The sequence below is a fragment of the Phyllobates terribilis genome, unplaced genomic scaffold, assembly GCF_046119375.1.
Source record: "Phyllobates terribilis strain yellow unplaced genomic scaffold, ASM4611937v1 Scaffold_4__5_contigs__length_816908805, whole genome shotgun sequence".
Classification (NCBI taxonomy): Eukaryota; Metazoa; Chordata; class Amphibia; order Anura; family Dendrobatidae; genus Phyllobates; species Phyllobates terribilis.
The window spans coordinates 106,243,559-106,267,164 of NW_027362764.1; the positions used below are offsets into that span (position 1 = coordinate 106,243,559).

The window sequence follows — 23,606 nt, forward strand, 5'->3', positions numbered from 1 at the left end:
AGCCACACCATCCCTGCTGCCGTAACACCAGCTCCAGAGGACTGCTCCGCAGCGGCAGCTCCCTCTAGCCGCAATCCACAGGTGGCGTCACGAACACTTTCCCAAATTCCCTATAAAGCTCCCCCTTTTGCACTGACCGCCCTGGGTCACGGACCGGGCCAGCCACCGTGATATCCCCCGACAACCAGAAGCCTGGCTGCCGAGTACCCCACGGCCCTTGGGGTGCGTTATGCTTTGGCGTCACGAACAGGATTGTGTGCCTATTGCCACGGGGTACTGTGCACCTTAAGAGACTGTAGTACTGACTGTGGTGAAGTTTTCCCGCCATTCCCGAGATTTCCCGCCATTGTCCGCCATCTTCCTGTCACCGCGCGGGAAGAAGAGGGGCGTAACTATGGGAATCGGAGAGGCGTAACCGCTGGAAGCGTTACGACACGCCCCGCCCCTGACATCGAACCAGTAAGCGTCAGGTCCTGGAAGGAGCCCAGAGGACGCTCTGACGTCAGACGCGAGCGACGCAAGGTCCTGGAAGAAGACCGTTGCCCGCAGAGCTGCGGCTTACCTGAAAATGAAGTGAAGAAGGTAGGCTCCGGTTCACTAGAGGGGCGCAGCAATGGCCGACGACCAGCAAGCCGCCGGAGCACCAGTTAACGCTCCAGATGCCCAACCTGCGCCCGGTGCTGCACAGGCCGGAGCGGCCGCTCCACCAGCAGGGGTCGTGACCCCGTAGATACCCATGGCCCTGCCGTATGTCCCTGGAGCGAAGTGGATCCCCCAGTATAATGGCAAACCGGACACCCTGTCCGGATTCAAGAGAAAAATATGCGGTGTGCTAGACATGTATTCTATGACCGGTAAACAGAGAGCCACTGTTGTGCTGGGACAATTGACTGGTGCCGCAGAGCGGAAAGTTGAAATCTGGCCAGCCGCAGACCAGGAATCAGTATCCATCATCTATAAGAGACTGTAAACTGTGTTTGAAAACCGCACTGAGACAGATCTACGGATGAGGTTCTACCACTGTGTCCAGAAACCTGAGGACAGTGTCCAGGACTACGCCTGGCGCTTACAGGAAGCCTTGCGGGCCCTGAAACAGGTTAGTCCAGCCAGCATACAGAATGAAAATAAAATGCTGACGGAACAGTTCATCCGGGGGTTGAGGTCCCAGGAAGAGAGCAGAACTGTACGGTGGTGGGCCTTAGATCATCCAGATGCCACCTTTGACACCCTTAAGAACATGGCTATAAAGGGTCTGCAGCCCCTGGGAATATCAGACACTGCTATCCAGCGTTACCAGGGTGGGGCCACCCCAGTGCCTGCAGCACCCACTGCTCCTTCATTAACGGTTGAAACAAAGATGCAAACAGTGCCCCCTAGCGAGCTGGACAGCCTACGCTCTGAAGTGCACCAGTTAAGTAAAATCCTGGCCAGTGTCCTGAGCACCCTGCAGCTACAGGAGGAGCCCGAGCCGGAAGGAAGGATACTACTCGCCGACAGCCCTGAGGATGTCCCCTGGATGAGAAGAAGAAGGAGGACAACGCCACCCCGTAGGAGGACAACGCCACCCCGTGGGAGGACCAACGACCAACGTCGTCCTCCAGGAGAGTTCATCTGCTATCGCTGCCAGAAGGCAGGCCACACAGCGTGGAACTGTCCTTTAAATGAGCAAACCCTGGGGCCGAGGGCCGACACCCAGGAGTAAATCAAGCAGGCCCATCAAACTGGTACCATCGGTTTGTGGGAGGAAGACCTTTCCTGTCCATTGTGCTGGATGGCATCGCGACACCTGCCCTGCTGGACACTGGATCTCAGGTAACCATCATGCCAGATGTCCTCTACAAAAGGTTCTGGTCCATAGACGAACTTCACCCGCTAGCTCCAAACCTTTCCGTGTATGCCTCCAATGGCCTTCCCCTTAACCTAGTCGGGGTTAAGGATGTGGCTGTAAAGGTGGGAAGAGTGGAACTGAAGGACCAGGGACTAATTGAAGTAGAGACTAATCCTGATGATACAGACTTGTACATGATACTTGGTACTAATGTTGTTGGTAACTGTTTGGGAGAAGTGTTATTCTTGCTCCAACAGATGGCTGACACTGCCAAGCCAGGGCAGAGGAAGGTGCTCCAGAAAGAGATCCGAGCCCTTATGTACCAGCAACAGGTAAAGCTAACAGGTGGTGAAATTGGTAATGTACGGGTGACAGACCCGATACCCATTGTGATTCCCCCGATGAGTGAAATGCTGATTTGGTGTAGGGCAGCAATAGGTCTCAAAGGACAGAACTATAAGGCGGTAGTGGAGCCCACTAATTCGGAGCACAGACCTACACTCTTAACTGCCAGAGGGGTAGTGGATGTACGCAATGGGAGGGTGCCCGTACGACTCCTAAATTATGGGGAGGATGAAGTTCAATTACCAAGATATGCCACTGTTGCCAGGTTGTACACTGTAAATAACAACGCTATCCACACAGTGGAGTCCTTAACCTCACCAGACAGAGTGGAGGATAACGACTCGGAAACCCAGGTGGGGGATTGGTGTCAACAACTCCATGTTGGGACTGACGCCACTCCTGTCCATCAGAAACAGGGTGGACACAGGGTGGTTCAGGAATACGAGGGAGTATTCAGCAAACACCCATTTGATTTTGGGAGGATTAAAGTGGTACAACACCATATACCCACAGATGATCATCCACCCATCAAAGAACGTTACAGGCCAATCCTACCAGTAAGCGAAGGAAATGTTGCACGACATGAAGAAAGCAGGGGTAATAAGAGATAGCTGTAGCCCCTGGGCAGCTCCCCTGGTCCTGGTCAGGAAAAAGGATGGAAGCATGAGGATGTGTGTAGATTATAGACAGGTAAATCGCGTAACACATAAAGATACATACCCTTTGCCCCGTATAGAGGAATCCCTGGCCGCATTAAAGTCTGCAAATTACTTCTCTACCCTTGACCTCACAAATGGGTACTGGCAAGTAGCAGTTGCTGAGGAGGACCGGGAGAAGACCGCCTTCACTACCCCGATGGGACTCTGTGAGTTCAATAGTATGCCGTTCGGACTCTGCAATGCCCCTGGAACTTTCCAGAGATTGATGGAGTGCTGTTTGGGACACCGTAACTTCGAGACCGTGCTGCTATACCTGGATGACGTGATAGTTTACTCCAAGACGTATGAGGACCATTTGAAGCACCTGGCGGAGGTATTTGAATCGTTGTTCTGGTATGGGATGAAATTGAAGCCTTCCAAGTGCCACCTGCTCAAACGGAAGGTTCAGTACCTGGGGCACATCGTCAGTCCAGAAGGAGTAGCACCAGACCCGGAGAAGGTCACTGCCATCCAGAAATGGCCGGAGCTGAAGAATCTCAAGGAGGTACGTCAGTTCCTGGGACTGGTCGGGTATTACCGGAGATTTGTGAAGGACTACACCAAGAAGGCAGCGCCTTTGCAAGATCTCCTGGTAGGACAGTCCAACAGAGGCAAGAACTCCCCCTTCCAATGGGGTAAAGAACAGGCTGAGTCCTTTGCAGTGATGAAAGAGATCCTGACTGGCAAAGAAATCTTGGCCTACCCTGACTACAGCCAACCTTTCCTGCTGTACACTGATGCCAGCAACGAGGGACTAGGAGCTGTGTTGAGTCAGAAGCAGTATGGCAAGGAGAAGGTGATTGCCTATGCTAGCAGGGAGCTTCGTCCGACCGAGAGGAATCCGGAAAACTATAGCTCCTTCAAGTTGGAGTTCCTGGCCTTGGTCTGGGCCATCACTGAACGATTCAAGCACTACTTGGCCTCCAGTAAGTTCACGGCTTACACTGACAACAACCCCTTGACACATCTAGAGACAGCCAAGTTGGGAGCCATGGAACAGCGTTGGATGGCCCGGCTGTCAAACTATCAGTTCACCATCAAGTACCGGGCAGGCCACAAGAACGCCAACGCCGATGCCCTATCCAGAATGCCGCACCAGTCGGATACTGAAGAAGTGGATGACGTGGTAGAGATTGAGCTACCTGCCTTCCACAGAAATGGGATGGTCCACGAGCAGTGCACCTCCAGGAGGTATCGTGGTAAGACATTAAACCCTTTACCTCATCACAGTTGGAAAGAGACCCAGGACAGCGACCCGGTTGTCAGCCGTATCAAAGAACTGATAACCCAGGAAGGTTCCTCCCTGGAGAAGGACGCTCCTCCCCAAGACAAGCAACTGTGGAATGAGAGAAGCCGGCTGTTCATCTATAGAGAGAAGCTGTGCCGAAGGTATGTCAACCCTAGGACCCATGAGATGGTATGGCAGATCGTAGTGCCCAGGACAGACATCCAGATGGCGTTGGAGGCCTACCACGATCAAGCAGGGCATTTTGGCTGGAAGAAGCTGGAAACTCTCCTGAAGAATCGGTTTTATTGGGTTGGAATGCGGAGTTCCATAGAGAGGTGGTGCCGGGATTGTGGACCCTGTAGCCTCAGAAGAAAAGACTAAAGCAGTCAGAAGGCACCCCTGCAGTCCATCAAGACAACCCAGCCCCTGGAGATCGTCACCCTGGATCACGTCAAGCTGTCACCTAGCAGGTCAGGCTACTAGTATGCCCTGACCATGGTGGATCACTACTCCCGGTTCCTGGTGGTAGCCCCCGTCAAAGATCTGATGGCAGAAACTGCAGCAAGAATGTTTCAAGCATACTTCTGCAGGCCCCATGGATACCTGGATAAGGTGCTGACGGATCAAGGCCCTGCCTTTGAAGCCGAGCTGTTCAAAGAGTTTTGCCATCTGTACGGGTGTAAGAAGATCCGGACTACACCGTACCACCCCTAAACCAATGGGTTATGTGAAAAGATGAATAACATAGTCATCGACCTGTTGAAGACCTTACCTCTAGAAGAAAGAAACCAGTGGCCAGACAAACTACCTGACCTTGTAGATCTGTACAATCACATACCTGTGAGTTCCACCAATTGTACTCCAGCGTACCTCATGAGAGCAAGACCCGGAAAGTTGCCCATGGACCTGGAGCTTGGAGTGGTAGAGCCAGAAACAGATATGTCCACTGAAGACTGGGATGGGACCCGACAGGAGCAGTACAAGAGAGTACAGGCCTGTGTCGAAGACAGTCTAAATAGGGTGAGAGATAAGCAGGAAGCACAGTACAACAAGAGTGCACCAGCCGAGCCCTTGACACCTGGAGAAGTTGTGCTGAAACGAAAGAGAAGGAGCCACAAGCTTGACGACCAGTGGGAAAGGGAACCTTACACTGTGTTGAATTCCAGGTTTGACAATAGGAAAACCTGTCTAATCAGCAAAGACGGAGGAAGAACGACTGCAATGATATCAAGAGACCATCTGAAGTTGTGCCCAAGTCCGCTGAAGCCCCAGGAAGAAGTGCCTCTCACCGTACCGGAGTAGCCTAAAGAGGAAGTACTCCATGCTGTCTTAGGAGATTTCCCAGCAGTTTGGCCTCAACTAGATGGAGAGGTAATAATACCTGTGCTACACTTCTTCCAACAGCCAGAAGACTCTCCACTGCAAGTAAGACATGTAAGTGCCCCAGAAGAGCCTGCTCAGGAAGAATCCCCGGAAGAAGGATCACCAGTAGAAGCAGAGCCAGTAGGCCCAGTAACCAGTGTACTTGCTAGTCCCTTAGAGAGGTCAAGGCAGTCTTGCAGTCCACTAACACTTAGAGCGGAAAATAGCGCAAGCATCCATACTACACGCATTCCAGTACTACGTACTGTAGGTCATCGCGTAGCTCAAAAGGCCAGACCCCTGTCAGGTATAGAGAGTAGATAGAGAAACACTGACAGTGTAAATAGTTACCCAGTTGGGTAATGCATATTGTTTATTGTATAAACTGAAATTAACCATATATGTTTATTTAATTACCCGTCAGGGTATATATAAAGGACTCGGTGGCTGAGGACTGTGAGCAGCCCAAAAACTGTCATGTACATAGTTGCACTCCCTGGAGTGCCCCTTAAGTGACCACGGAACAAAAACCCGTTTGGCGTGGCCGAAGACGTGGTCCAGCACCTGGATCACCTATGCCCTGTAGCCACGCCCATGGCCTACGTTGAGGGTTTTCAGGCGGGTCCCTCATGTTCCTTCATCGGTGGAATGGACACCAGGTTACGGGACTTACTGTGACTTAATTAATGTTGTTTATAATTGTTATTATTGTATTATAATGTTACCTGTAACGTTCAAGAAAAGTGCCTCCCATAAAGGGAAGAAATGTTATTGTTTAACCTGTTTTGAAAAAAATGCTTCAGTCCAGGAGTACTGAGTTTTACTAGGGGGGAATGTGGCGCCCTGCTGCGCATTGGTGCCACAGAACGCAGAAGGGTGCATGGATGGACTTCTCCACAAGAGGCCCTCACACATTCACACACCTCCACCCTACCACCTCAGACCAGCAGAGGGAGCCCCTTAGGGATATATATAGGGAGGGTGGAGCCAGGCAGTTTCAGTTTAGAGTGAGATTAGTTAGTTGTTAGCTCAGACAGAAGTGAGTCTGTGAGCTGAAAGCGTGCTGACGCTCAGAGAGCAGCGAAGAGAGCAGCACGCAGGCTGCTGTGCTTAGGCGAGCCAAGGCCTACAGCACGTGTGAAGGCCTAGTGAGGGCCTTGAGTGGGCCGAAGGCGAGAGGAGAAGGAAGAAGTAGTGAGGGGGTAGAGGAGCATACCAGGCTCACCCCGATATATATACCGGACACCAGGTCCGCGCCTACAGGGACCCTTTATACCCAGTAGGAACCACGGGAACCCCTGGAGGACTACAGGTCCCAGGTTCACCAAACGCTGATTACAGTACCAGGGCTAGGAGTCACGGAGGTCCCAGCGTCCAGGGAGAGTGATCTCCAAAGAGAAGGCCCTACTACCAGGTCAGCAAGTGCAAAGAGAGACAGTAGCCAAGCTAGGCCTAGCTCCCGGCAGGTCAGAAGCTTAGAGAATAAAGCAACGGATCAGGAGGCCCTATACCCGCTCACTGGAGAGAGTCCAAAAGTGCGCCCTTCGCCTGGAGTACCCTGGACCGTGCCTGCAACACCACCAGTAAAGGTACTGAAGCTTACCCCCGTGTAAGTGCCCGTCTTTCCCCCGGGACCATCCTGCCATCTCTCCCCTGCACCACCATCCATTACACCCCACGCTGACCTGGAGCTAGCTCTACCTGTGGAGAGCCACACCATCCCTGCTGCCGTAACACCAGCTCCAGAGGACTGCTCCGCAGCGGCGGCACCCCTTAGCCGCATTCCACAGGTGGAGTCTCAAACTTTCCCAAATCCCCTATAAACTATTTCCCCTTTTACTGACCGCCCTGGGTCACGGACCGGGCCAGCCACCGTGATATCCCCCAGCAACCAGAGGCCCGGCTTCCGAGTACTCCACGGCCCAGGGGGCGCGTCACTGCTATAGATCACAACATTGTAAGTGTAAGAAAATAGATAAAAAGTAGAAAAGTCAGAGGTTTTTAATTTTTTTGCATAACCCATATTAACAGTTAATATAAATGTAATTTGTGTGTTGCGAATTGTTGCCTGAAAAACATCAGCTCATCTTGCAAAGAACAAGATCTCATATTGTATTTACATGGGAAAGTTGAAAACAAAAAAGATTTTTTTAGTCGTCTGAAATGTATCATCAACATTTCCATCAGCCAAAGGATTATATTGCAATCTTTGTAACATACAAGTGACTTTTCCATTTTAGCTTATGTTCAGACACAGTGGGATCTTTATATTTATGCCACGTTTATATTTCTCAAATGTGTCCACAATGTGTGTATATGTGTGCACAATGTGTAAATGTACTTATAATGTACAAGAATGCACATAATAATAATATAGATATATATTTTATTTTTATATACTGTATATATATATATTTTTTTAGATATTTAAAACTTACAAATGAAGGAAATTACTATGTAAACCAAAAAAAAGAAAAAATATTTTCTTTGTGCAATATAGCACTATGACTGAATATAAGTCCATTTTCAATAAAAAGCCACATAATTACATAATTAAATTAAAAAAAAGTATGTTTATTGATAAAAACACAAATGACTGCACCGACATTAAAAACAAAAATAAAAAAAATACATAAAAAAATACATAGATAGATGGAAGCAGAGGAGCACAGAAATGATGAACTTGTAATGAAGGAAACATACCGTATACAATTGATAATAAATTTGAAAGTGCACACACCAGTTAGTAACCAGATGCCTTGAGTTATGTACACATTTTTTCTTTGTGTATATAGTATGTTTGTGTGTATGTGTATAGTATGTGTGCATGTATGTGTGTATGTGTATAGTATGCGTGTATGTGTATAGTATGCGTGTATGTGTATAGTACGTGTGTAATATGCGTGTATGTGTATAGTATGTGTGTAATATGTGTGTATGTGTATAGTATGTGTGTATGTGTATAGTATGCGTATAGTATGCGTGTATGTGTATAGTATGTGTGTAATATGCGTGTATGTGTATAGTATGTGTGTAATATGTGTGTATGTGTATAGTATGTGTGTATGTGTGACGCGCTTCCTGGGCCGTGTGTGTGTGGGGATATCCGAAACCGGACCTTTTGTGGATGCTGGGGGTTGTAGTCCTTGCGTGGCGGGGAACTTGTCCCGTGGCTCAGGGTGGTCAACCCAAATGGCGGTCTATTTATAGGGTTTTGTGATTAAATGTCCGACTACGCCACCCATGGATTGCGGTCAGAGTGAACTGCCGCTGCAGGGCAGACCGCTGAGGCTGGTGTTGTGGGTGCAGCTGAGGGTAGTATAACTCCCCACGGGAGGAGTATAGCCTCAGGGCAGTAAATAGGGATGTTGGTGGTGATGGTGCGCGGGAGCAGCAGTAACCACACGGAGTCTGTCATGCAATTCAGGGTCTTTACTGTCGGTGGTATTGAGGGACCTGTCCGGAATACAAGTTAGCAATGGAGGCCTGGTCAGTCTGAGAGCAACTGGGAAATCCCGCTGGTCAGGGGGAGTTTGTAGGCCTACCGTGCTGACTTCACTCTTTCTTGGCTATTCCGCTGTAGTATGGTGGTAGCCCACGTCTCTGAGTGTACCGTGTTGTTCTCACCCGTATGACTGGCGACTCGGGCCTTCCGTACTTCTCACCCCTCCGGGGCAGTAGTGGTCCCTCTCGTGTGGCTGAGCCTCCGGGCTTCCTTGGGCCAGAGTACTTGAAGTCCCCTGCGTGGTGGTTTTCTGCTGCTGGGCTTAGAACCCTCACAGCCTCGGACTCCAGTGTCCGGCTTTGCAAGTCTCTAGCCAGGATGAGTTCTGCTGGCTCCCCTCCTGGCCTCGTGTTCCTCCTCTGCCTACAGGGACTCCTCAGCCTGCTGCTGACCTGTCCCTATCTGCAACTTCACTGGAACTTGTCTCTAACTGGTCTCTCTAACCCCGCCCCAGATCCAGTTTATAAAGGGCAGATTTCTCCCCACCCTGGACTGAGGCAGGAGGTGCTGCATGCTAATTGTCCCCAACCAGGGAACCTCCCACCTGCTCTCAGACAAGACATTGCTGCCACTGTGGCAACCAGACCTCGGGGTGCCACATTCCCCCCTAGTGAAATTTAGTACTCCGGACGAAACATTTTTTTAGGAAACACAAATACAGGGTATAAGCAATAGCATAAACATATATATAAACATTTTTAATTCTTGAGGGTCACAGCTTATCTGCAACCAGGTGTCCATGTCACCCAACAAGGTGTAACTTCAACGGTGTGGGGACCTGTCTCCATAAACCCCAAGTTCCTGGCCTTGGGCGTGGCGACAAGGCTGAGCTATCTACTTTGGGCCACAAGTGGGTACCTGACCTTTAGTGCTCCTGGTGGACCTACGTAACCCACTGTCTGGTGGTACTCTATTCGGGTCCCCTGTTTCCACCCCCTGTCTACTGGGTGTACTCGTGTCTGCACTAGAGGTGTTTGCTGATGTTGCGGGTAGGCTGGGCAGCTTTCTGCGTACTCTTTGGCTCACCACGGGCATGGCAGGTTCACTACCAGCAGAGGGTTGATTCTCCTGAGCTGCTGGTCGGGACTCTTCTGCCCCCTGGGCCACTTGCTCTTCCAACACTACTTGCTCTTCTGCAGGCCCTTGAGGGGCTGGCTGGAGAAAGGTAAGGACGGGTACCACTATAGCGTTGTTGATTTGTGTCCAGGACCGGGGAAAGTCTCCGAGAACGGTGCTGCAATTTCTTCCCTTTTCTCTGCGGGTTGAGGGCTATCCTGGTCTTCATCAGCACCCTGCAGCTGCTCGGGACACCTCTTCAGGTGATCTCTGGAGACAGTGGCTGTGGTCTCTCCTCCATCCTTACTGATAACACTTACCTTTGGGTTCTCATGGCTTGAAGGCAGTACGGTGTACTGGTCTTTCTCCCACTGGTCATCCAACTTGTGGAGCCGTCTCTTCCTCTTCAAGACCTGCTCTCCAGGTGCCAGGGGAGCAGCAGGAGCATGCTGGTTGTAATCCCTCTCTTGCCTCTCTCTTGCTTGAGACAGACTTCGCTCCACAGTCTCCTGTACTTTCCGGTACTGCTGCTGTCTTTCTGTGTCCCAGTCTGCTTCTGGTGAGGTGTCCTCGGGTGTCAGGACTCCCATCTCCTGGTCAATTGGCAGCTTACCAGGTCTTGCTCTCATTAGGTAAGCCGGGGTGCAGTTGGTGGAATTTACTGGGATATGGTTATACAAGTCCACCAGATCCGGCAGTTTCTCAGGCCACAGGCTGCGTTCCTCCAGGGGCAACGTCTTGAGCAGGTCTATTACTACCTGGTTCATTTTCTCACACATCCCGTTGGTTTGGGGGTGGTAAGGCGTTGTCCTTATCTTCTTGCAGCCATATAGGTTGCAGAATTCTTGGAAGAGTTCAGCCTCGAACGCTGGACCTTGATCAGTCAACACTTGCTCCGGATACCCGTGTGGGCGGCAGAAATGCTGCTGGAAGGCTCTGGCGGCCGTCTGAGCTCTTAAGTCTTTGACAGGGACGACCACTAGGAACCGGGAGTAGTGATCTATGATTGTGAGGGCGTAGACGTATCCCGACCTGCTTGGAGCCAGCTTTACGTGGTCTAGGGCCACCAGCTCAAGGGGCTGCTTTGTGATGATGGGCCACAGGGGAGTCTTCTGGCTGGCACAGTCCTTCCTCCTTAGGTTGCACGGGCCACAGTCCCTACACCATCTCTCTATAGCCCCTCTCATGCCTATCCAGAAGAACCACTCACGCAACAGGAACTCCAGCTTCTTCCATCCAAAGTGCCCTGCTCCGTCATGGTATGCTTCTAGGACCATAGCCGCATCCCGCCTCGGGACCACTACCTGCCAGGTCAGCTCATGTGTTCGAGAGTTGACGGCTCTGCGACACAGCCTCCCCTCGTAGAGAAACAGCTTGCTCCTCTCCTTTCACAGCTGTTTAGTCTCTTCTGGAGCATCTGGATCAAGATGTGCATCAGCCTGGGTCAGCATCTCTTTTACCAGGCGGACTGCGGGGTCACTATCTTGTGTCTCTGCCCAGCCGTGGTGGGGTAAGGGATTGAACGTAGCGGTGGCTGAGCACCTCTCCTTTCCGCAGTGGGAACACTGGGTGATCCCATGATGGTGGAATGCAGGGAATTCAATTTCTTCCAGTTCTTCTGGATCCTCTCCCCCGTCCTGCAAGTGAGGCATTCTGGACAATGCATGTGCGTTGGCATTTGCGCGTCCTGTCCTGTATTTGATAGTAAATTCATAATTGGACAGCCGGGCCATCCATCTCTGCTCTAAGGCACCAAGTCTTGCAGTGTCCAGGTGTGTCAAAGGGTTGTTGTCCGTGTACACAGTGAACTTAGAAGAAGCCAGGTAATGCTTGAAGCGTTCGGTGACTGCCCACACCACTGCCAGGAACTCTAGCTTGAAGGAGCTATAATTCTCAGGGTTTCTCACTGTGTTTCTCAGCTTTCTGCTAGCATAAGCAATTACCCGTTCTCTGCCCTGCTGGATCTGGGACAGTACGGCTCCTAGCCCCACGTTACTGGCATCGGTATGGAGGATAAAAGGCTGGCCGTAATGAGGGTAGGCCAGGATCTCATCCCTGTGAGGGCCATCTTCAGCTGGCGGAAAGACTCCTCCTCCAGCTTGTCCCACTTAAAGGGCGGCTTCTGTCTTTTAGTCTTTGACTGACCTAACAGGAGGTTCTGCATAGGAGCTGCCATTTTGGTGAACCCGGAGATGAATCTTTGGTAGTAGCCTACCAACCCAAGGAACTGCCGCACTTCCTTTATGCTGGAGGGTCTTGGCCAGTCCTTAATCACTGTGATCTTATCAGGGTCTGGAGGTACTCCGTCAGCGCTCTCCACGTGTCCCAGGTACTGCACCTTTGGTTTCAGTAGATGACACTTGGAGGGTTTCACCTTTAGGCCGAAGCCTGCCAGGGCATCGAACACTTCTGCCAGGTGTTTTAGATGGTCCTCATAGGTCTTGGAATACACTATGACATCGTCCAAATTTCTGTGCCCCAGACAGCACTCCATCAGCCTCTGGAAGGTCCCTGGTGCGTTGCAGAGTCCGAACGGCATACAGTTGAATTCACTGAGACCCATCGGGGTGGTGAAGGCGGTCTTCTCCTTGTCCGACTCTGCTACAGAAACCTGCCAGTACCCGCTAGTGAGATCCAAAGTAGAGAAGAAGTTAGCAGATTTTAAGGCAGCCAAAGACTCCTCTATCCTAGGTAACGGGTATGCATCTTTGTGTGTTATTCTGTTGACCTTTCTATAATCTACACACATCCTCATCGTGCCATCCTTCTTTTTTACAAGAACTAGAGGAGCTGCCCAGGGGCTACAGCTATCCCTGATCACCCCAGCCTCCTTCATTTCTCGTAACATACCCTTGGCATTCTGATAGTGTGCAGGGGGTACAGGCCGGTATCTCTCTTTTATGGGTGGATGGTCTCCTGTGGGGATTTGGTGTTCTACCCCCTTTACTTGCCCAAAGTCTAGCGGGTGTTTGCTAAAAACTCTTTCGTACTCCTGAACCACCCGGTAGACTCCCTGTTTGTGCTGTGAGGGAGTGGAGTCGGTGCCCACATGCAGTTTCTGACATCAGTCCTCCATTGGTTTCTTGGAGCCGTTACCCTCCTCTGGTAGAGATGGAGGCAAGGGTTCCACGGCCTTTACAGAGTTTTGGTTAATGGTGAACAATTTGGCTGGAGTGGCATACCGGGGCAAGTGTACTTCTCTTTCCCCTATATTTAGGATGCGGATGGGTACCCTCCCATGGTGGACATCAACCACCCCCCGTGCTGTCAAAATGGTGGGCCTACTGTCTGAGTAACGGGTTCTACCATAGCTTGGTAGTCTCTACCTCTTAACCCGATTGCAGTCCCGCACCAGATCATCATTTCACTTTTTGGGGGCATGGCGATAGGGAATGGGTCACTCATCCTAACGCTACCAATCTCACCACCAGACATTTCTACCTGTTGCCGCTTCATCAGGGCTCTGATCTCTTTTTGTAAGACACGCTGCTGGCAGGAGCTTGCATTCATTGCAACCTGCTGTAAAATGGCAATTATCTCTGAAAGACAATTTTCAATAACGTTAGTACCCAAGGTTATTTTAGGGTGACTTTCACGACGGTCAATGTCCACAATAATCAGTCCCTGCGCCGGCAGTTCAACTTTACCAATTTTGATGGTCACCTCCTTTAACCCCACCTGCGGCACGGGCTGACCATTGCTGGCGATGATGCTCAAGTCATTATCTGGGTAGCGGGTAATATCCGTGTCATTCCAGTATCGCTTGAAAAGTACATAGGGGATGGTGGTTACCTGTGACCCGGTGTCCAACAGTGCGCTCATGAGAATGCCATCCAGTACCACAGGCAAGACCGGTCGTCCCCCCACATACTTGTCACGCCAGTTTGACGGGCCTGATGACCTTACGCCTGGGGGTTGGCCCTCTGCCCCAAGTTGGGCTCGTTTAAATTACAGTACCTCGCAATATGTCCTGGCTGGCTGCAGCGGCGGCAGATGGGTTGTCCATCCTGGTCGTAGCGGTCCGTTGGCTTCCCTCTGGATGGTGGGATCCTCTTCCGTCGGCGCCACGGGACGTCCTCCGGACTGGTAGCCATCTGGATCTTTCCTGGAGAGGATACCTGTAACGACTGCACAGTCCTGGTTAGTGCGGCAACGCTTTTGGTCAGTTCTTGGACCTGATGGTGCAGGTCTGTAGACGGGGTACTATTCGTAGTCTGTGTATTGGCTCCTGCAGGTTCTATAGACGGGGGCGCCGCCTCCTGGTAATAAGTAATAGCAGGGCGCCTGGAAGTCGCAACGCCGCTGGGTGCAGGTTCTCTGAGTACCCGGATGGCTCTGTCCTTAAACTGTGCAAAGTCTAACTCAGGGTTCTGCAGGGCCATTAGGCGTAACTGGGTTCGGTGGGCGCTGGACAGCAGACCCTCAATGAATTGTTCAGTCAGCAGTTTATCTGCATTCCGCACACTGTCAGGGTCTGCCTGCTTAATGGCTCTCAGGGCCTCTTGCAAATTCAAAGCATAGTCTCTTATAATGTCTTGGGCCCGCTGCTTGCACCCATAAAATCTCATTTTGATCTCTGCTGAGGTGCGGGTATCAAAAGTGTCCTTTAGACGGGCTAAAATCTCCTTCTCAGTCCCCTTGTCCCTGACTGACCAGGACTTTACTTCTCGTTGGGCCGCGCCGGTTAACTGGCCTATCAGTATGCTCACTTTTTGTTCCTCCGTCAGGGGGTATACTTTGAATAGGCTATACAGTCTCTCTTTAAAGTCGCTCAGGGTATGCGACTCCCCTGAGTATTGGGGCAACCAGGCCGCCCCGGGGATATAAGGCATCGTGAACGGCATTACTGCGATAGCGGCCGCACTGGCGGTGGCAGTCCCCTCTGCTTCCAACATCTTCTTCCCCCCTAGTCAACCGTAGCCTACCTTCCGTTGCTTTTCTTCTGTAGGTTGCTGCTCCGCAGGCGACCGTCGGGGTTATGGACCTTGCGTCGCGTCCTGGTGACGTCAGCGTCCGCCCGGCTCCTTTCAGGACCTTGCGCAGCGTCCGTGCGTAAGGCGGCGCTCCAGTTCTTGCGCGCTTTCGTTCTCCACGCCCCTCTTCTTCCCGCGCGGCGTCCAAAAGATGGCGCCCGATGGCGGGAAAATGGCTGCGGATGGCTGGAAACGGCTGCGGATGGCGGGAAACTCCACCAAGGTAAGTATTTTAGTCTTTCTTCAGGCACGCAGTACCCGTTGGTGGCGGGCACGAAATCCTGCCGACTACACCAAAAGTTGACGCGCCCCCTGGGCCGTGTGTGTGTGGGGATACCCGGAACCGGACCTTTTGTGGATGCTGGGGGTTGTATTCCTTGTGTGGCGGGGAACCGGTCCTGTGGCTCAGGGTGGTCAACCCAAATGGCGGTCTATTTATAGGGTTTTGTGATTAAATGTCCGACTACGCCACCCGTGGATTGCGGTCAGAGTGAACCGCCGCTGCAGGGCAGACCGCTGAGGCTGGTGTTGTGGGTGCAGCTGAGGGTAGTATAACTCCCTACGGGAGGAGTATAGCCTCAGAGCAGTAAATAGGGATGTTGGTGGTGATGGTGCGCGGGAGCAGCAGTAACCACACGGAGTCTGTCATGCAATTCAGGGTCTTTACTGTCGGTGGTATTGAGGGACCCGTCCGGAATACAAGTTAACAATGGAGGCCTGGTCAGTCTGAGAGCAACTGGGAAATCCCGCTGGTCAGGGGGAGTTTGTAGGCCTACCGTGCTGATTTCACTCTTTCTTGGCTATTCCGCTGTAGTATGGTGGTAGCCCACGTCTCTGAGTGTACCGTGTTGTTCTCACCCGTATGACTGGCGACTCGGGCCTTCCGTACTTCTCACCCCTCCAGGGCAGTAGTGGTCCCTCTCGTGTGGCTGAGCCTCCGGGCTTCCTTGGGCCAGAGGACTTGAAGTCCCCTGCGTGGTGGTTTTATGCTACTGGGCTTAGAACCCTCACAGCCTCGGACTCCAGTGTCCGGCTTTGCAAGTCTCTAGCCAGGATGAGTTCTGCTGGCTCCCCTCCTGGCCTCGTGTTCCTCCTCTGCCTACAGGGACTCCTCAGCCTGCTGCTGACCTGTCCCTATCTGCAACTTCACTGGAACTTGTCTCTAACTGGTCTCTCTAACCCCTCCCCAGATCCAGTTTATAAAGGGCAGATTTCTCCCCACCCTGGACTGAGGCAGGAGGTGCTGCATGCTAATTGTCCCCAACCAGGGAACCTCCCACCTGCTCTCAGACATGACATTGCTGCCACTGTGGCAACCAGACCTCGGGGTGCCACATGTGTATAGTATGTGTTTAGTATGTGTGCATGTGTGTAGTATGCATGTATGTGTATGCGTATAGTATGTGTGTATGTGTATAGTATGTGTTTACTATGTGTGTATGTGTGTAGTATGCATGTATGTGTATGCGTATAGTATGTGTGTATGTGAATGATGGAAGGAGGGCACATATACTGTACAGGGCCCTTCGCTGTCAGTGTCCACTCCTGTTCTTGTTCTTAGGTTTTTGTATGTAGTAGAGGATGGTCAAATCGTGGAGCAAACACTGTTTTCTGTCTCTTAGCGCATATAAGAATGTCCCCATTTGCTAAAAGTAAACAGATTTTACAGATGGCAAGGGATTAAAAAATCATGAAATATATTGCAAAATATATTGACTAAATCTTAAATGTGTTGTTTCTTTCAAGTGAACAAGTGCAAGCACATAGTGAGGAAGTTTCGAGGTCATCTTCGTACAAAGATAGAGTCTGGGGAAGGAACGCTTCCAGTTAGGACTCGACCTGCAGTACAGACATGGGACGGTGTCTTATCGGGAGAGCAGCTTGTCACCATGTCCTGTACAGACAAGATTACCAGGTAATTACACTTTAAGCCCTGCTTTTTGGCTTACTTCATTACCCACCATCAGTATGGTGGGTGCACTTATTTACATTTTTTCATTTGAAGTTAATATCCAACTTTTAACACCAGCGTTATGTGGTGATTGGTGCTAAAACAAATCCATTATATAAATATATATCAATCTGATCAACGGTTTGGGTTGGTGTTTACTGGGAACAATTAGCACGCCCTAGGGCCGACTTCAACATGGATATCCAGTAATAGGCTGATTTCCACCTCAACAGCTCCACATCTGTCTATGGGTTGATTCTGGAAATTGAGCTTAAAAAGGTTGTCTACTTTATCTTTATTTTAACAAATGTGTTGAGGACATGACAGTACTATGTAAATGTACTACTATGTAAATATAACAGGTTCCCCCCCCCCCCTTGTTATTGCTGCCACCTTCACAGACCGCACAGCTCTCCTGTCCTTAAAATTGCTGCTGATGGAGGACCATGTGACCAGACCTGCCCATCAGCCTTCTCCAATAGAAAGTCAGCTTTACCGTGTGCAGTTTTTCAATTGGAGGAGGCTGATCGACAGGTCAGGTCACATGCTCCTCCATCAGCAGCCATTATGAGAACGGAGAACTGTGCAGTTTGTGAGGACGGCTGTACTAACAAGGGCAGGAATAAATATATATATATGTTAGTAAGTGCCACAAAATCATGTCCTCAACACATGTGTAAGATCTCTTTTAACACCTAAAATTACAGTAATAACAATTTGCTAATATTGTGCCACATTTTCAGCAATAGAAACTTTGGGACATTGGCTGTTATTTTGGAAGGGAGTGATGTTCATAAATTAATGGCATCTTCTTACATATATCTATGCCATCATTTTGGCTGGATTGAATCATGAATCTGGAGCACCTGATGAGTAGCGTGCGCCTCTGTACGCTACACTAGAAATGTCCCTCCAGTGTAGGACTGGAGTGAGATTTCTGGCGTAGACAATGCTACAACTCGTCATGAGTTACAAGAGCTGTTGTGTCAATACTCCCGCTCGCCCCAATCCCACCCCAGTTCCACACACTTTAGGGAAGCTGGGAGAAACTGGCATGAACATGTCAAGAGTTATAAAATGTAGGCATAAATTTAAGTTCTCCTTACATTTTGCAACTTTTCAAAACCTTTACGCCAGAAATCTTGATGAATCGGGCCCATAAAGTCGCATTGTCCTCACTGCCTTTTGCTTTGCTGTGGAGTTCTTATCCTTCAAACAATAAGTATCTTACTAGTCAGTTACAAAAGAAGAATTAAGTACCATGTAAGACTTTGCAGAAAGTCTTGACAGTAACAGGACATAGTCCTTCCAGGCCTTGTATGTTTTTAGCCCTTTCTGATTTCTTTAGACAGTTTTGATCGTACCATAAAAATCACATGGGGAACATTGTCTGGTTTCTTCCTCCCAGTGATTTCCACCAGCTCCATGTCACTCTGGTTAAAGCCTGATGGATGCTAGAAGTTTAGTACATTGCCTGTAGCCCATCCAACCCCCACATGGCAGGACATCATATCAAACTTGCTCTATGATTCTTTTAGCTTCTAGCTGTTTATATATAAAAATACATTTTTCTTCATTCTGTATTACTTAAGTTTAGAAAGACATTCTACGTGTCTCATGTTTGAGAGAACTTACAAACATCTGTTGCCTTTCTTTCATGATTGGTACACGGCGAGTTCTGCTTTTATTATCTTCAGTGCAGTGGAAAATATCACTGCTTTATTTGTAATGTTGCTCTCAATTCTTCTCAACGCCGGCCATTTTTATACTCTTCCCCATGTAATCTTGGGAGGTTTAGAAAAGCAATTTTGAAATCCTCAAGTAAGAAATTTTTAAAAAGGCGGTCGCTCGCACAAGATCTCATCTATTAGCCAGAAAGGAGAGCGGCTACAAAGAGAATCGAACACTAACCGTGTAGCAGTAGAGTTCCATTGCGCACCATGACATTCTTGTTCGATCAGTGCTCAAGCACATAGATATCCATTGGTTTTATATCCTGGCATATCTATGTGATTTAATATTAGCTGAATTTCTACATTACAAGGAATGTCTAGTTTAGAAAAAAATATTTAATTCACCATATTATCAGGAAATTGTAAGTTAATAGAGGGGGCTCTACGATCCGGATTCTCATTGTTTGGTCAGAGCATAAAGGTACCATCACACTTAGCGACGCTACATCGATCCCGACAACGATACGACCTGGCAGGGATCGTTGCTGCGTCGCTATGTGGTCACTGGTGAGATGTCAAACAGGCAGATCTTCCCAACAATGCAGCAACGATACGGCGACCTGTATAACGATGCAACGCAAATGCACGCCTATGTGTCTCAGTTCTGAGTCGCCAACGAGGTCGTTGGTAAGGTGTCAAACACACCGATGCATGCTACCCAGCGGGACCTCAACGATCAAGAAAAGGTCCAGGCCATTCCAACACGACCAGCGATCTCACAGCAGGGGCCAGGTCGCTGCTACGTGTCACACGTAGCGAGATCGCTGCTGAGGCCGCTGTTACGTCACAGAACTTGTGACTCAGCAGCGATCTCGTTTAGTGTGACGGGGCCTTTACAGAATATATCTCATTCTGGAGGACCTAACCTTTGGTGCATTACATGAACAACCTATTGATCTGAATTGGTACTGATCACCTGGAAGGTGGATTGTTAAGCCTTAGATAAGGATTAGCATCACAGATGATCATTGATCAGAATTGTTATGGCTCACCTGGAAGGTGGATTCGTTAAGATGTAGATAAGGATAAGCATCATGGATCGAGGCGTTGATGGAGAAGATTTGGATAGATTAATGGGCACGTTGAGCAGCGAGGATCAGTAGAGCTGGATATACTGGACAGCACGTGGACCAGTAGAGGAGGAAAAGCGGACTGTCACTTTGGAGTAGCAGAACTGTCCTGTGGTATCTGACTTCAAGATGTTAGCAACAGATCCTTGTACAGTGGAACCGCCATGGAATAGACATGTTTTTCCAGCACATCCCAAAGATTCTTAACCTGGGCAATCTGGACACCAAGGTCATGTTCCTCAAATTATATCTATACAATCATTCCTGTCCCTATATCTATGGTTTTTACCAAGGGAGCATGGCTCACAAGATTCTCTGGGGGTGTGTATGTAAGCTGCTCTGTAAGCTGAGCGTGATCCAAATATCGGAGCCACTCTCAGCATGGTACAAATGTTTACTTATGCCGAATAGGCATGAGCAAATAATCGCAGATCTACAGTGCCCTATAGTATAAGTATATTATACTATAACTATGGTATATGTGAACTTAGCCTTAGACTGCATTGACACATCTGTGTGAGTATTACCATCCGAGAGAAACTGAACATTTTTTTTCTCAGGTGCCATACTAGTTCCTTCCATCTTTTTGTTATCTGTATTTTTTTCCACTTTAGCAGGCAGACTGTCTGAACTTTTTTTTATCGTTAACTTAACAATGAATTAGTTAAAAATGAAAAGATGGCACTATGATGTACAAAGTCTGTCTTCCTAGTTTCATCCATTTTACACTGATCCTCATAGACTTTAATAGCTGAGTCTGATCTGCAAATCGGATGAGAATAGGGCAAGCTCACCGACCGGAGACACGGACCCATTTTTAAACTGATATGTGGATGGATGAATGAAACTCCATGGGTCAGTACACAGTCTGAAAAAAAACACTAAGACAGTTGTGTGAGTGTAGCCTTGGAACCATTTTTATTCCAGAAAGAAGGCACAAAAGCAAGGAGGGATCGGCCCTTTAGTATTTTTAATGAAGGCTATCTCCAAATTCTCTTTATATTTTAGATGAATAAGAGCAATTAATATACCTGAAAAGCTTAAAATAATCAACAGTATTGATATACTGTATGAATGATGGTCATTATACATATGTTGATTGCATCTGTACAGGAACATGCAGTTGGTTAGATAACTATAACTTTGGGATTGATTGGGTTTACACTGCGGAGAACAATATACTCCTACATCAAGTACAATAAAATGTCCCTTGTGTCCATCATTATAATTCTCGGTGTGTCCCCGTTGGAGAAGCTGTTTTCCTGCTTCTGTTTTGTACTAAACCTATCTAATTCAGCAATCTAATAATACGTATTTGTGCCCCATAGCGCGACTTGCTCTTACTGAAGAGGTGTATTTGTCTCCTATTCTTGAAGGTGGTTATGAGCAGTTCACCTCTTTCATCTATGGCATTTCTATGATTGACAAATGGGGGAAAAATATTTACTTAAGGTTTAACTATATTGAAAACCGGACAAGGGATTTTGTCTCTGTAAACAGTGCTGTAATATCAAGTGTTTGAACAAATGAGAGGAAATTCTCTCCCACTTCTGGCAGTGGAGATTTCCCAGTTAACATTGATTCTGATTAGAAATAAGCTATTGGATTTGTGATTCAGCAATCAGCCAGCAGTTGACTTTTTAAGGTATTGTTGTTGTGCTCATTATCACCTGAGAAAGTTTTTTTTCAGCCTTGACAATGGATTTTCTCTGGGTTTGAATTCTAGACGACATTCGGAATAAAAACACAAGCTTTTATGACTCATTAATAAATCTTCCATCTTATTTGCTGCATCAGAACATGAGAAGTCGCACTTTCATACGGTTATACTAGCTCTATCCAATACATTTATGGTGCAAAAGTTCTAGGCACGTATAGAAAAGGTCTTAAAAAATAGAAGTGTCAGTAGTTTCTTTTTTATCAACTAACAAAGTGCAAAGTGAACGAGCAAAAGAGAAATCTAAATCAAATCAATGTTTGGTGACGGCCCTTTGCCTTCAAACAGAATCAATTTTTCTATGTACACTTGCACACAGGTTTTAAAGGAAGTCCGCAGGAGGTTGTTCCAAACATCTTGGAGAACTAACCACAGATCTTCTGTGGATGTCACTTATGCAGGTCCTTCTGTATCTTCACGTAATCCCAGACAGACTCAATGATGTTGACATCAGGCCTCTATGGGGGCCGGATCATCACTTCCAGGATTTCTTGTTCTAATTTACTCTGAAGATAGTTCCTTATAATATTGGCATATATATATGTATCTTGCAATTTTTACACTGGCTACGAAGCCCAATATTAGGCCAATACTTCCTATAAAGGCTGCCACATAAGCATAGGCAAAAATAGATAGGCTCTAGCTCATTGACTTCTACATGAGAGATTTCTAGGCATGCTCTGATCTGGGTAAAGGTCATTGTGAAGGAAGGGGGAGGAGAGGAGCTGTGCCATCACCTATTGTGAATGGTAGATCCTGTGTTATCTACTGTATATAGATTTGTTACTTTTCATTTTAATCCTGTCTGTAATGATGATGAAACTTCTGAAACATTATCTGTACAGAACAAGAAATAAGAGTCTAGTCTTAGTTCAGATTTCAGATTTTTTTTAAATATAAGTAGTAACATGAAAACGTTAAAAAATTGATGCAATAAAGTTAACAAAACAATATACTGTAAATACGAGGTCATTTTATTATGACATATTTTGAATGCATGGCTTACATGAAATAGAAAGGCAAGCTATAAGTGCCCCATAATTGCATTTATTATCACAAATAAAATGTATCATGGGTATAATGTGGTCAGGTGCCCATGAGTTATGATAATGGCAGATTAAAAAATATAATTGTTCTGTACAAAAAATATGAAAACCCCTCAAAAGGGAAGGGGGCAGGCAACAAGACTTCTTTAACTTAAGAGCAGTAATAGACACCTTAGGATCTGGTCAAAGTGGTAACAGATAAAAGTTAAAAAAAAATAAAGAGGTTAAAGAGGCTTAAAGAACGGACAATGAACAGGATTTGAGTCGTGTACGAGTGCAGTACTAGAAAGTCAACCATGCTAACTTGTATGGAGCTACATGTGCCACAAACCAGGGCTGGCTGTCACAGAACTCCTGGGTGTTGCACAGACGGATTCTCCCCAGTGGCCTCAATACATGCAGGCACCTCCACCCAAGTCCACTAGATGGAGTCCTGTCAGGTATATATATACTGGGGGGTGGAGTTCAGGAAATCAGTCAGTGGGAAGCAGTGAGTGTAACACGATGCTGCAGCACCAGACAAGCTGAAGTCTGTGTGGCTGAAAGCCAGGCTAGGCCCAGGCTGCGGGCTAGCCTGGCCAGTGAGGGCCTAGAGTGGGCCAGAAGGCAGAGGAGAGGAGAAGAACCATCTGGGACAGAGGGACCATAGAAGGTTCGTACCCTGATGCAAACCGGGCACCGGGCCCGAGCCTATTGGGATCTCTATGCCCAGTACGGAATCCGGCATACTGAGGAGGATTTTATATCCCTCAGTCCACCCGTGAATACCGCACATTCAGAGGACTAGGTACCACGAAGGCCCCAGCGTCCAGGGATCATGGTAACCAGTGGGAAGCCCTCCCCGCCAACCAAAAAGGGTGAGAGAGAAACATCAAGAGAGCTAGACCCTGTTCCAGGCAGGTCAGAAGCTCCAGGGAGAGAGAGAGGAAGATACTGAAAGGAGGCCTTACACCCGCTCACTGGGGAGCAATACCAGAAGTGCACACTACCTACAAGTGCCCCGGACCGTACCTGACTACCATCTGCAGTAAAGGTACTGAAACTAGCCCCGGTGTGTGTGTCTGTTCTTCCTCTGACCCGGCTGGGTCCCCTCT

The 23,606-nt window shown here is 48.5% G+C and overlaps 1 protein-coding gene across 3 annotated transcripts in view; it reads left to right on the forward strand.

Moving 5' to 3' along the window:
• Window positions 1–23,606, forward strand: part of ADARB2 (adenosine deaminase RNA specific B2 (inactive)) — a 1,079,460-nt gene that overhangs the window by 961,293 nt on the left and 94,561 nt on the right. For all 3 annotated transcript variants that reach the window (XM_073677647.1, XM_073677648.1, XM_073677650.1), the window contains exon 9: window positions 16,742–16,910. In XM_073677647.1, the coding sequence (XP_073533748.1) occupies window positions 16,742–16,910 (169 nt within the window). The remainder of the gene's footprint in view (window positions 1–16,741; window positions 16,911–23,606) is intronic.